This window comes from Somniosus microcephalus, chromosome 5 (genome assembly GCF_052327205.1).
Source record: "Somniosus microcephalus isolate GS21.2 chromosome 5, FLI_Smic_1.0, whole genome shotgun sequence".
NCBI classification, from domain to species: Eukaryota; Metazoa; Chordata; class Chondrichthyes; order Squaliformes; family Somniosidae; genus Somniosus; species Somniosus microcephalus.
In genome coordinates, this window is record NC_140991.1 from 89,982,743 (window position 1) to 89,995,561 (window position 12,819).

Sequence of the window (12,819 nt, forward strand, 5' to 3'; positions counted from 1 at the left end):
GCTCCTTCTGCCTATGTTTTGCCCATTTAGCTCTTGTACCACCACAAATCACCTGGAATCTCGGGTCTGTTGTGGTGCCGGTTCCTGATTTTGGGCTTCTGAGTGTCCTCGGCTCCACTGAGCCTTTACTGCTGTTGAAATTCCGATTGATGCTGGCTGCCAGCCGCTGACAATCGTTACTGTGGCTGCTCTGCCGACCTCCGGCTCCTGCGGATTGTCGTTTCTGCTCGGGGTGCTGCCCTGGCCTTGCTTGCTCCGCTGCCTTTAAACTGCACAGCAGTTGGCAACTGCGTGGCAGAAAACACAAGCCAAAACCTCCTCTGGAAGTAGTTTTCTGGGCAACACAGAAACAAATGGGTAACTCTTGCCATCTGTAATCCCTGGGCTAAATTGCACTGGTCTGCTGGCTTCTAGTCTTTTCTGTACTGAGCTAGAATCATAGAGCACAGAAGGAGGCCATTCAGCCCATCGTATCTGTGCTGGCTCTTTGTAAAAGCTATCTAATTAGTCCCACTCCCCTGCTCCTTCCCTGTAGCCCTACAAACAGCATACAGAGGCAGTGGTGATTTTAAGCAGTTTTATTAATTTGAATTCAGAAGTACAAAGATACGTGATGAAATAAAAATATTATACATATGTTGATATTTCAAACATACAATAAACTGGATTAGAGGTCGGAAGGTCCCAATAACCTTTTGCATCTCAGTCAATACATTTGAATGATGTTGCTTCATATGCCCCAACACCACTGTAGTTCAGTTCACTTTGCAGGTGTTTTGACTCCCAGTGGTGGCTGAAGTACATTTTTGAATGAATTAGGATGCCCATGGAATCAAAAGGTTTCACTATTGTAATTTTCTTCCTATATTGTTAGAATTAATCTGGAAAAGCCTATTATTCATACACATTTTTCTCATATCTGATACATGAGCTGCTGCTTTTAGTGAATATAAATTGGTTGAAATAGAAAATTTTAAAGAGCAAATTGTCTTTTAGCAATTGGTCATATAGCATCATTACTACCTCAATGGATGCTCTTCATTATTCAATCCAAAAATCCAATTATCTACACATCACAGGGTCAAATGTCCAGATGTGGAATTAAACACAAGTGGAATTAAACACAATTGCCATTTACCACTAAAGATTTCTAATGACATGGTTTCAATAACACACATTCATCTAATACTGCTTAAAGCAAATTCCAGTGTTTGTCTCTGTACTTTGAATTGGAGCAAACTTAAGCCTGTCAAAATGTCACATTTTATCAGCTTGCATTTCGATCATAAAATTGGGTGCAATTAAAAAAAAAAAAATGGAATTCAACAAGTTTTTCTCGAAGGAGAAACAGAAAAAACAACATTGAATCTGACTGTGAACAGACTGGAGAATGTCCTATTCCTTTCACAAACCCTTGCTGGTATTCTCTAGCAACTCAGTTCTGCTGAAGTGACAATAGTTTCACATCCACGCTGTCTGCTATTTTCAGTTAGGGAAAGGCACAGCTGAATTGCTGTTCTTCAGTGAAAACAGTTCTACACAGAATCAACGAAAGGCAATACCCCCTAGGAACACAAACTGCTGAAAGATGTTATGGTAGATGGCAATTTAGGGAACTTTTCTGGCAATTAAAATTCTGTAACAATACAGTACTCAGCACAAGGAACTTAATGGGAAAATGAGTGGAGTACAACTGTTTTAACTATCAAATGTCATTTCATGTTTGAGTCAAGGTAATAGGCAGGCCTAGCTTATGGATTTATTTGACTCTAGAAACAGCATTAATTGGGTCACCTACTTAGTATTTCTTACCTCTAGTACAGAGTGCATTCTCAATACAAACATGAAAATTCCACAAGTTTCAAAAGACAAATCTCATCACCCCTCAAATCTGAAAAGCACAAAAAGACTCAGAAGAAAATACCCAAAATCACAGAATTTGAGACATCTTTGAAGAATTTTCATCGAATCTAGTTTAAATATCAGTTCCTTAAAAAAAGTCATTATTTCAAATGTTGTCGATTATTGCCAAATGAATCAAGTCTCACATGGAATGTCTGATGAATCCAGAATAATGAATTCCCAACATGAGTTTGTATTATTGTTAAATAATAAATAGGTTACTGCCTTGTAAGTAAAATCTTCCACATCATGCCTCAGAATATCCATAGACTCTCAAGAGTTCACACAAATCGCATTATATCAGGACATAATTATACTGGACCTGGCTTCCAACCATTCTCCACTGACATCTAATTAATTATTCCTTGTTTCTGACAAATTCTGATTACATTCAAAATAATAGAACCCTTTTAAAACTTTCACACAGTGAGGGTGATTTAACCCTACGGGCAGGTGGGCAGTTTAAATGCCCCGGGGTGATTTATCTACCAATTTCCCACCTGCTTTGCGCCAATCCTGATTTTAATCTGCACTTTTGAGCAGGTGGCAAAGGCACACACCTGAAGCCGGCGGGGTTCTTTAAATATGCCGATCAGGGATTGATGATGACATCAGGCACTGACTGCTGCAGCGGAAAATTTAAAGCGTGAAGATCTCCCAGGCTGCTAACGGCAGTGCCCAGGAGAACCAGGCCCCATTCCGAGGGGCTCGCAGGCAATCTGGGAGGGTTGGCAACTCCACAGCCAACTGCTGTTTTCCACCTCTTTTGGGCGGGCAGCTGAAAAGCAGCATGCAACTAAGGCTTTGGAGTTAAAATCATTCATGTCGGGCACACAATCCCGCCCCCAGTTAAAATTCCTCCTAGTGCGACTGATCCTCTGAAGACATGCCGGAGCTGTACAGAGGTTTAGATTTTGGAGTCTGTTATTCTTCATTATTGTAAGGAAAAGTATTGTCATATCCCAAATGAGTATGATCTACAAGCTACATACATTACTTGTTACTCTTTATATTGCCAGAAATTCAGTTCAGTTTCCTTTCTCAGCTTGACCGGCATGATTTACAACATATCTTTGAGTGATCAGGGATGCTCACACACAATGTGGTTTGTTTGAAGAGGGCACTAGATATCATTCACAGAAACAACTTGCCCCTTCAGCATTTGTAAAGAGAATTTTTTATTTTCCTGCAGAAACAAAAATTAGCTTCTGCAAGATTGATGAAAATTAAAATATATAAAGTTGCTTTAACTGAACATGCAGTACGTAGTGTTGTTTTCAGACTAAGGTTCTTTCAAGGCATGTAACTATATATGAAGGATATATATATATATATGCATCAACAATATAATTATTTTTACAGAGCAAGGCTACTGCAGTACTCTGGAATCTCAGATTTGTAAAATTATTAAATCATTTAATTAAAAAAGCAGATTTTTATCCTTCCCCCAGATTAAAGATCCTTACTCAGTAACAACCAGACTTACAAGATGTCAAGGAGACATCTGCACTGCTTTTCTTTACACCCCACCCCACACCCCAGCTGACACAGGTAGGTAACCTCAATATAGAGGACAACATTTTTAAAAACATTATAAATTAAAAACAAAGAATGCAATTTTGACAGTGAAATAATTATTGATAATTCTGCTACAGTGAGTTGTATTACACTGCAAGTCTGTGATAATTACACACCAATAGATCTTATACTGTAGAGGTTGTGGTTTTCCAGACAGTACTGTGCATCATTCAGACATAAATCTGGTGAAAGATACTGAAAGGGACAGAACTTATTTTATAAAATATCAGAAATAGCAAGTTTTAAAAATGTCCCTTCAAGTACTTCGTCCAAATCAGGTTACTATACAGAAAAACATCCTATTCCCCCAACTCTTGGTAGATCCTATATAATTACAAATTAGAATCAGAGAAATCTACCGAATCACCAATATCTGAGAACGCAGGAATCTGTTTGGATTTATTCCCCAGTGCAAAACTACTATGGTGGTCCTCAAAGCGAGAAGTTGTTTGATTTAAGATTAAAAACAAAGCACTTGGTGACTATTTATTTCTTACGTCAGCCAGTCAGATTAAAAATAAATCGTTTTGTACATAATCCATGAATTGTGAAATCCTGAAGTCTATCTGCAAGTTAACACACACCACTAAAAGTGCTGCTCATTTCATTTCTGCTTTTGTACAGCAACATTTTCTAACCAATAGTCTGATACAGTACTGATCTGGTGAAGCACAGACTGATACACATAGACTTATTGCTCTTAAACATACTACAAAGCATATCCTTACAAATAATTTTTTTAATTTCTACTGAGATTGTATTAATTTTGCCAGTCACCTTACCCACATGGGCTGGTACGAAATTCTCTCTTCACCCACCACAAACACTCAATGACAAATGGGCAAACATTTTAGTTTTGAAAAGTAAAATATTAGCTATCGAGAACAAATGGGTGAAGAGCCACAGGTGACTAACACATCCAGGTTGGTTGTTCAATTAGAATTCCACGAGTATTGTGTCAGTCTATAGGAGGACATCATAGCAAAAAATATATTCATAATACAACTAAGACAACACATACACTTCAATGTATCTCATGGAGGTGGTTCTTTAGTAAATACAACTTAGTAATATTGTCCCAGTTTACTGGATAAAAATATACGTTCAACCACCACTGATCGGTCTCCCTCAGGTATTTTCATATACTTTCTTCTACAGGGAATGAGAGTGCACAGCAGATAGTGACAAGAGTAGTAATTACAGCCTGTAAATAGCTGAATTTAAACCTACACAAAAGTTAAACCAGACTGGACTAGCACGCTCAATAAAATTATGCTAACAAACCCAGTTCAGATACAGGGTCAGCATTAGGATAATACTGCACCCACTCTAGTTAGTCGATTGGAACAAAAGGTTTGACTATGTATTAGAATAGCCTTGCACTGTGGAAATTGAATAGGACCACAAAGTTCCTTCCATCAACAGTAATGTTGCAGGGGTGAAAATATATTGAAATATTAAAGTCACTTTTAAAACTTGGGTCAGGAAATGCATTGCGCTGACCTGAGTTCACCCTGGGATTAAATTCACCTTGAACACAACTGATCGATTTGGCTATTAACCAGGATAGCTGTATGCTTTAAGTACATAGGCTTCAGTTCAGCAAATCTCAGCAAAGCTGTAAGAATCTTATAAATTATCAGGAAGCTTTCGGGTCTCTTCTCAAGTTCATGCATACACCTCAGCCCAATTATAACTGTTCTGGGTTTATGATCAGGAAGGGGCTAAAAGTGAGGCTGTGTATGTTTAAATGCTATCTCTAAGCAAGTTAAATAAAGTGGGGAAGGAATAAAATGCAAATGAATGTACTTGTGCTGTCATTTTGCTTTAAAACTGTATAAAAGTAAAATGAACATCAACACCAAGTACAGTCATTTTTTTAAGTTACCAAATTAGAAAGTAAAAGTTTGATCCAAGCATCTAAAAAGGCACAATTATGAAATGCTTAGAGATGCAACTTAAAAGTTGCTTCAGCTTCCTAATAATTTTTAAATGCTCAGAAAAAGAGAAGAGCTAGGCTCCAAGAGACACCAAAACATCACATGTAGCTGCAACATTAGCACAGTTAACAGAAGGTAATCAAAGTTCATTCATTTTATCTGATTTACATACTGCACAGCTGATTAGAGGATTGCACTATGATAACCAGGTAAATGAGAGAAAGCACTTTGTATTGAGATATAGACTCCCAAAGCTCGAAAGAAACACCTTCTAGTCAGAACAATGAGTGTAAGAAAGCTTTGAACAGATTTTTGCTAACGCTGTCTGATCAACTCTGGGAACTCAAAATTCGATATGTGCAGAGAACAGGTATGTTGTAACAAACAGAGCAACCACCTCTGTGGCTCAGACAGGTATATTTCCTGGCTCATTCAGTGGTTCGGTCTCCCCTTTCACATTTTCCGAGCCTTTTTTGGATTCAGCAGGCTTAGCCTCCTTTTTGATAAAGGGCATTCCCTCTTCTTTCAAATACAGCCCAGCATCCACCACGAAGGCAAAAGAAGCCAGGAATCCAAATACCTAGAAAAAAGTGAGAACAAACAAAATGGGAACATGACCACAAACCTGTTCCTGTTAAGCAATACAGCAGACAGCAACTACTCCCTTGAAATATAATGCAGATTACAGGCAATGCAGGAAAATGGCACAAAACTGCAGTAGGGCTGACATTCCCGTGAGTTGCACCCAAAGAATGTTTATTCCCCAGGCAAAAAGCACGAGAAAAAGTGGTGGAGACTCATGATGCTGGGCTTCCCCTCCCTTTACACTGCTCCAATACTTCCAGGGATTTCCTGGAGGGGAGGGGTAGCACAGTGCCTGTGCCAGCAATATCACCAGTGGGGTGCACATACTAAGGGGTACCCAGAAGAAGTGCACCTTAAACTCTGTGCCCAGATCCTCTCTGACTGCAGGATCAGAGAACGGCAGGCAGCAAAGACCATAGAACCCAAGGTTATGTCCTTTTTGCTGCTACAGGGACATCAGCCAAGGGTCAGTGCTGGAAGCCTTTTAGAATTCAATTTGCCTTTTTCTCCCTGCACTCCCATCTTAAATGTCTATGTTTTTATTACGTTAAAGGTGCTATATAAATCAATTTGTTGTTGTATGTGTCTGCACCCCTAGATTGTCAGCCTTTTGAGAAACTTACAATTTAGGTAAACTTTTCATTATCGTTTTTCCAAAATCTAATACTTCATATTTCTGCACTGAACCTATCTGCCACTTTGCTAGCCTGTCTGTGACCTCCTGAAATCTTGCGCATTCTTTCTTAGTTTGCCATGCCCCAAATTTGGAATCAGCAAACTTCATTTTATATCATTTCTATTGAGCCAACATTCAAATCATTGATTATAAATGGAAAATAAGAGAGTTCCCCATTCTGGAAAACATCTACAGTATTTAGCCCTACTCATTTCTTTCCGTTCTTTAGTCACATCTCTATCCATGTGACTACATTTTCTTTAATACCATATGCCTTAATTTGTGTGTAACAATTCTCTTATGTGGCACCTTATCAAAAACCTTCTGATAAGCTATATGTAAAAAATAGCCCACCATTCCCTTTACTCAAACACTGCAATTTCTAAAAAGAATTCAATCAAATTTGTCAGCCATGACTTGCTACACACAAATCCATGCTGTCACTGATTAGTCCTCACCTTTCTAAATGATCACTAATTTCATCCCATATTAGCGACTCTAGTGGGTAGAAATTAGTATGCATTATGCCCATTTTCTGGGCGCAAAGCATACAAGTTTATCAGAGGGACGGCCTGCGCCCAGGCTGCACAGATCCCATTGGTAATTTCATGGGGCCCATTTTTTAAGGGTTTGTTGGCGATTAAGATTGAGAAATAATAAGAGAATCCTTTTATATTCTTATATTGTATTCCATTTTAGATTATTTCTGTAGTTAAAAATCCTAAAATTGAAAGACTACAAAATGGCCGACAATGCATCTGTACAAAAGCATTCTATAAGGCCAGCTGGTGCATGTATACATTTAGATTCGCTTTATCATCCCGACTGGAGACTCAGTTTTCTTTTGATGCTTTTCCAACCCAAACACCTGTGCTTTCTGTGCAACTTTGGGAACATAATATTTAGCAGGCCTTGATAGGGATTGGTACCGAAAGTGGGTGAAGGGTTATGAAATGCAGATGCCTATGGAGTAGTGCAGCTAGAAGCAGCATAAATGGGCTAAAATCGTAGCCATAGGTTGGGAAATGAAGAAGGGAGGCATCTGGAGGGTTGAACTCAACTGGCTGTAATGTGTGTATCTTCTGCGACCGCATTTATGTAATCTCGATGTTGGCCTCGAGTATATTGGTTCATTTAACTTTTAATAAACATTCAAGTGTTTGACTGTGTGCTGAATTCATTCTTGACATACGGTGCATGACTGCAGCCTTTGTCTAGATACTAAAACAAAAATACATTCCTAACAATTGGGCCCTCATCAGAAAATGGGTTCTTATGTATTGCAGGTTTATTAATACTCTCTGCGTTACAGTTTTGTTTTGTTTTATTTTGTTTTGAGATAGTGTAAAACGACTGGCCCAAAATGAAAACTCCTCACAGGACTTAGCGAAATTGTTCCTTCCCCCTCCCTATTAGGCGAGCTGCCTGTGGAGGTGCAATCAGTGTGCAATCAGCAGCTCACCCCAATTATCAGATGAGACCAGAGGACCAATTTAAATTGATCCTTAGGCCTCTTGGTTTGGGCGCGCTCTGCCTCTGCAGCATTTAAGAAAGGGAAAATGGAATATGAGCACAAACTAACGAAAAATATAAAAACGGATTGTAAAAGCTTCTATAGGTATGTGTAAAGGAAAAGACTGGCGAAGGTAAATGTAGGTCCTTTAGAGTCAGAGACTGGAGAATTTATAATGGGGAATGAGGAAATGGCAGAGAAATTAAATAAATACTTTGTTTCTGTCTTCACGGAGGAAGATACAAAAAACCTCCCAGAAATACAAGAAAACCAAGGGTGTGGCGAGAATGAGGAACTTAAAGAAATTACTATTAGTAAAAAAACAGTACAGGTAGACTACCCTTTATCTGAACTTCCGAAAACCAAAACCCTCTAAAAACCGAAGGTTTTTTCGTTCAGCGCAAGTCGTGCGCACGACTTACGCTGAACGAAAAAACCTTCGGTTTTTAGAGGGTTCCGGTTTCGGAAGTTCGGATAAAGGGTAAGTCGTGCGCACGACCCCCCGCGGACCCCCCACCGACCCCGACCCCTGCTGACCCCCCCGCGGACCCCTGCCGACCCCGGCCCCCACCGACTTACGCTGAGCGTCAGCGTAAGTCGTGCGCACGACCCCCTGCCGACCCCGACCCCCCCGCGGACCACCGCCGACTTACGTGCGCACGACCCCCCGCCGACCCCGCCGACCCCCCCGCGGACCCCCCCGGCCCCGACCCCCGCCGACCCCACCGCGGACACCCGCCGGCCCCACCTTCCGAAATCCGAAATTCTCCGAAAACCGAAACACGGCTGGTCCCGAGGTTTTCGGATAAAGGATAGTCTACCTGTACTAGCAAAATTAATGGGACTAAAAGTCGATAAATCCCAAGGATCGGATGACCTACATCCTAGGGTTTTGAAAGAGGTGGCCATTGGGATAGTGGACGCATTGGTTGTCATCTTCCAAAATTCTATAGATTCTGGAACGGTTCCTGCAGATTGGAGGATAGCAAATGTAACCCCGCTATTTAAGAAAGGAGGGAGCGAGAAAACGGGGAACTACAGACCTGTTAGCCTCACATCAGTAGTTGGGAAAATGCTGGAATCTATTATAAAGGATGCAATAACTGGGCACTTAGAAACTAATAGTAAGATTGGGCAGCGTCAACATGGATTTATGAAAGGGAAATCCTGTTTGACAAACCTATTGGAGTTCTTTGAGGATGTAACTAGTGGAGTAGACAAAGGGGAACTGGTAGATATGGTGTATTTGGATTTTCAGAAGGCCTTCGATAAGGTCCCACACAAGAGGTTGGTGAACAAAGTTAGGGCACATTGAATTGGGGGTAATATACTAGCATGGATTGAGAATTGGTTAACAGACAGAAAACAAAGAGTAGGGATAAACGGGTCTTTTTCAGGATGGCAGGCTGTGACTAGTGGGGTACCGCAAGGATCGGTGCTTGGGCCCCAGCTATTCACAATCTATATCAATGATTTGGATGAGGGGATTAAATGTAACATTTCCAAATTTGCTGATGATACAAAGCTAGGCGGCAGTGTCAGTTGCGAAGAGGATGTGAAGAGGCTTCAAGGGGATCTCAACAGGCTTAGTGAGTGAGCGAGAACATGGCAGATGGAATATAATGTGGATAAATGTGAAGTTATCCACTTTGGTAGGAAAAACAGAAAGGCAGAGTATTTCCTAAATGGTGAAAGATTGGGGAATGCAGATGCTCAAAGGGACCTGGGTGTCCTTGTACATGAGTCACTGAAAGTGAATGTGCAGGTGCAGCAAGCCATTAGGAAGGCAAATGGTATGCTGGCCTTCATTACAAGAGGATTTGAGCACAGGAGTACTGTATACAATTTTGGTCTCCTTACCTAAGGAAGGATATACTTGCCATAGAGGGAGTGCAACGAAGGTTCACAAGATTGATTCCTGGGATGGCGGGACTGTCGTATGAGAAGAGATTGAGTAAACTAGACCTGTATTCTCTTGAATTCAGAAGAATGAGAGGGGATCTTATTGAAGCATACAAAATTATTACATGGCTTGATAGGGTGGATGCTGGGAGAATGTTTCCCTTGGCTGAGGAGTCTAGAACCAGGGGCCACAACCTCAGGATAAAGGGTAGGCCATTCAGGACTGAGATGAGAAGAAATTTCTTCACATAGAGGGTGGTGAATCTTTAGAATTCTCTACCCCAGAGGGCGGTGGAGGCTCAGTCATTGGGTATATTCAAAACAGAAGTCGATAGATTTCTGACTAGTAAGGGCATCAAGGGATATGGCGATAGGGCTGGTGAATGGAGTTGAGGCAGAAGATCAGCCATGATCTCATTGAATGGCGGAGCAGGCTCGAAGGGCCGAATGGCCTACTCCTGCTCCTATTTCTTATGTTCTTGAAATCAGCTCAGCTGTAATAACCTGCAAAATCAAACAGCCTGCCAACACTCCTGTCTAGGCTGACACATGAAGAATAACCACTTGGAGGGCTACTAATGCTCATGGGATTGTGTCCCAAGCACAATTCAATGCCCTTCTGGAGAGCATGGGATAAGGGGGATTGAAAATAATGGTGATTTAAAAAAAACTTACCACAGAAGCTTTTTCCACAGGAGACCCATCATTCTTGGCTGCAAACACAATGGAGGCGATCAGGAAAAGGATCGCTATCGCAGCAGTATACCAAAAGTCCTGTAGAAAAATAATGAAAGAGTGAATTTCAATTTCCCAGTCAGCGCTTTATCATTGAGATGCTGCATAAAAACAACAGAAAAATCAGGAATGAGGAAAGGCCATTTGACCCATCAAAGCTTATGCATCGAGTAATTCTGCTCTCCCATCATAGCATCTCCCAACATTAGTTATATCCCTTTTTTTCACTTCTATTACATTGCTTGGTAGATTATTGCAAATATTTACAAGTAAGTAAAGAAGTTTTTCCTACTAACTCTTCTAGATTTACTCTTCACTAATGTCCACTTTTATCATCTGGTCCTACTCTCTATGTATTTTCAAGTAATATACTGGGTTTAACTTATCTATACCATTTTACATAACGTAAGTACATAAGAAATAGGAGCAGGAGTAGGCCATTCGGCCCTTTGAGCCTTCTCCGCCATTCAATAAGATCATGGCTGATCTTCCACCTCCCCGCACAGAAGTGGGGATGTTCGCTGATGATTACAGTGTTCAGTTCCATTCGCAACTCCTCAGATAATGAAGTAGTCCATGCCCGAATGCAGCAAGACCTGGATGACATTTCAGGCTTGGGCTGATAAGTGGCAACTAACGTTCATGCCACACAAGTGCCAGGTAATGACTATCTCCAACAAGCGAGAGTCTAACCATCGCCTCTTGACATTCAACGGCATTACCATCGCCGAATCCCCCACGATCACCATTGATCAGAAACTTAACTGTACCAGCCACATAAATACTGTGGCAACAATAGCAGGTCAGAGGCTGGGTATTCTGCAGTGAGTGTCTCCCCTCCCGACTCCCCAAAGCCTTTTCACCATCTACAAGGCACAAGTCAGGAGTGTGATGGAATACTCTCCATTTGCCTGGATGAGTGCAGCTCCAACAACACTCAAGAAGCTCGACACCATCCAAGACAAAGCAGCCCGCTTGATTGGCAACTGATCCACCACCTTAAACATTCTCTCCCTCCACCATCGGCGTACTGTGGTTGCAGTGTGTACCATCTACAAGATGCACTGCAGCAACTCGCCAGGGCTTCTTCGGCAGCACCTCCCAAACCCGTGACCTCGATCACCGAGAAGGACGAGGGCAGCAGGCACATGGGGATACCATCACCTGCAAGCTGCCCTCCAAGTTACACACCATCCTGACTTGGAAATACATCACCGTTCCCTCATTGTCACTGGGTCAAAATCCTGTAACTCCCTCCCTAACAGCACTGTGGGAGTACCTTCACCACACAGACTGCAGCGGTTTAAGGTGGTAGCTCACCACCACCTTCTCGAGGGCAATTATGGATGGGCAATAAATGCTGGTCTTGCTAGCGACGCCCACATCCCAGGAAAGAATTTTTTTTAAATCCCCATATCCCTTGGTTCCCTTAATATCCAAAAATCTATCGATCTCGGTCTTGAATATACTCAATGACTCCACAGCCCTCTGGGGTAGAGAATTCCAAAGATTCACCACCCTCTGAGTGAAGACATTTCTCCTCATCTCAGTCCTAAATGTCCGACCCCTTATTCTGAGACTGTGACTCCTGGTTCTAGACTCCCCAGCCAGGGGAAACATCCTCCCTGCATCTACCCTGTCAAGCCCCATAAGAATTTTATAGGTTTCAACGAGATAACCTCTCATTCTTCTAAACTCTCAAGAATATCTCAATCTCTCCTCATAGGACAATCCCCCCATCCCAGGAATAAAGCTAGTGAACCTTTGTTGCACTCCCTCTAAGGCAAGTATATCCTTCCTGAGCCAGGACACTGGAGAACTCGCCTGTTCTTCAAATAGTGTCATAGGGTAATTTTTCTACCTGAACGGAGCCTTAGTTTAATGTCTCAACAGAAAGATGGGATCTCCAACAATGCAACACTTTCTCAGTATTGCATTGAAGTGTTAGCCTAGATTATGCGCTCAAGTCCCGAAGTGGGGCTTGAGCC

At 41.5% G+C, this 12,819-nt stretch overlaps 1 protein-coding gene across 1 annotated transcript in view; it reads right to left on the reverse strand.

Annotated features, from left to right (window-relative positions):
- Window positions 1-563: 563 nt before the first annotated feature.
- The window catches only part of cmtm6 (CKLF-like MARVEL transmembrane domain containing 6), a 113,898-nt gene continuing 101,642 nt past the window's right edge, over window positions 564-12,819 (reverse strand). The window contains exons 3-4 of the mRNA XM_085987981.1: window positions 10,772-10,870; window positions 564-6,000 (exon numbers count right to left, since the gene is read on the reverse strand). Of these exons, the coding sequence (XP_085844107.1) occupies window positions 5,827-6,000; window positions 10,772-10,870 (273 nt within the window). The 3' untranslated portion in view covers window positions 564-5,826. The remainder of the gene's footprint in view (window positions 6,001-10,771; window positions 10,871-12,819) is intronic.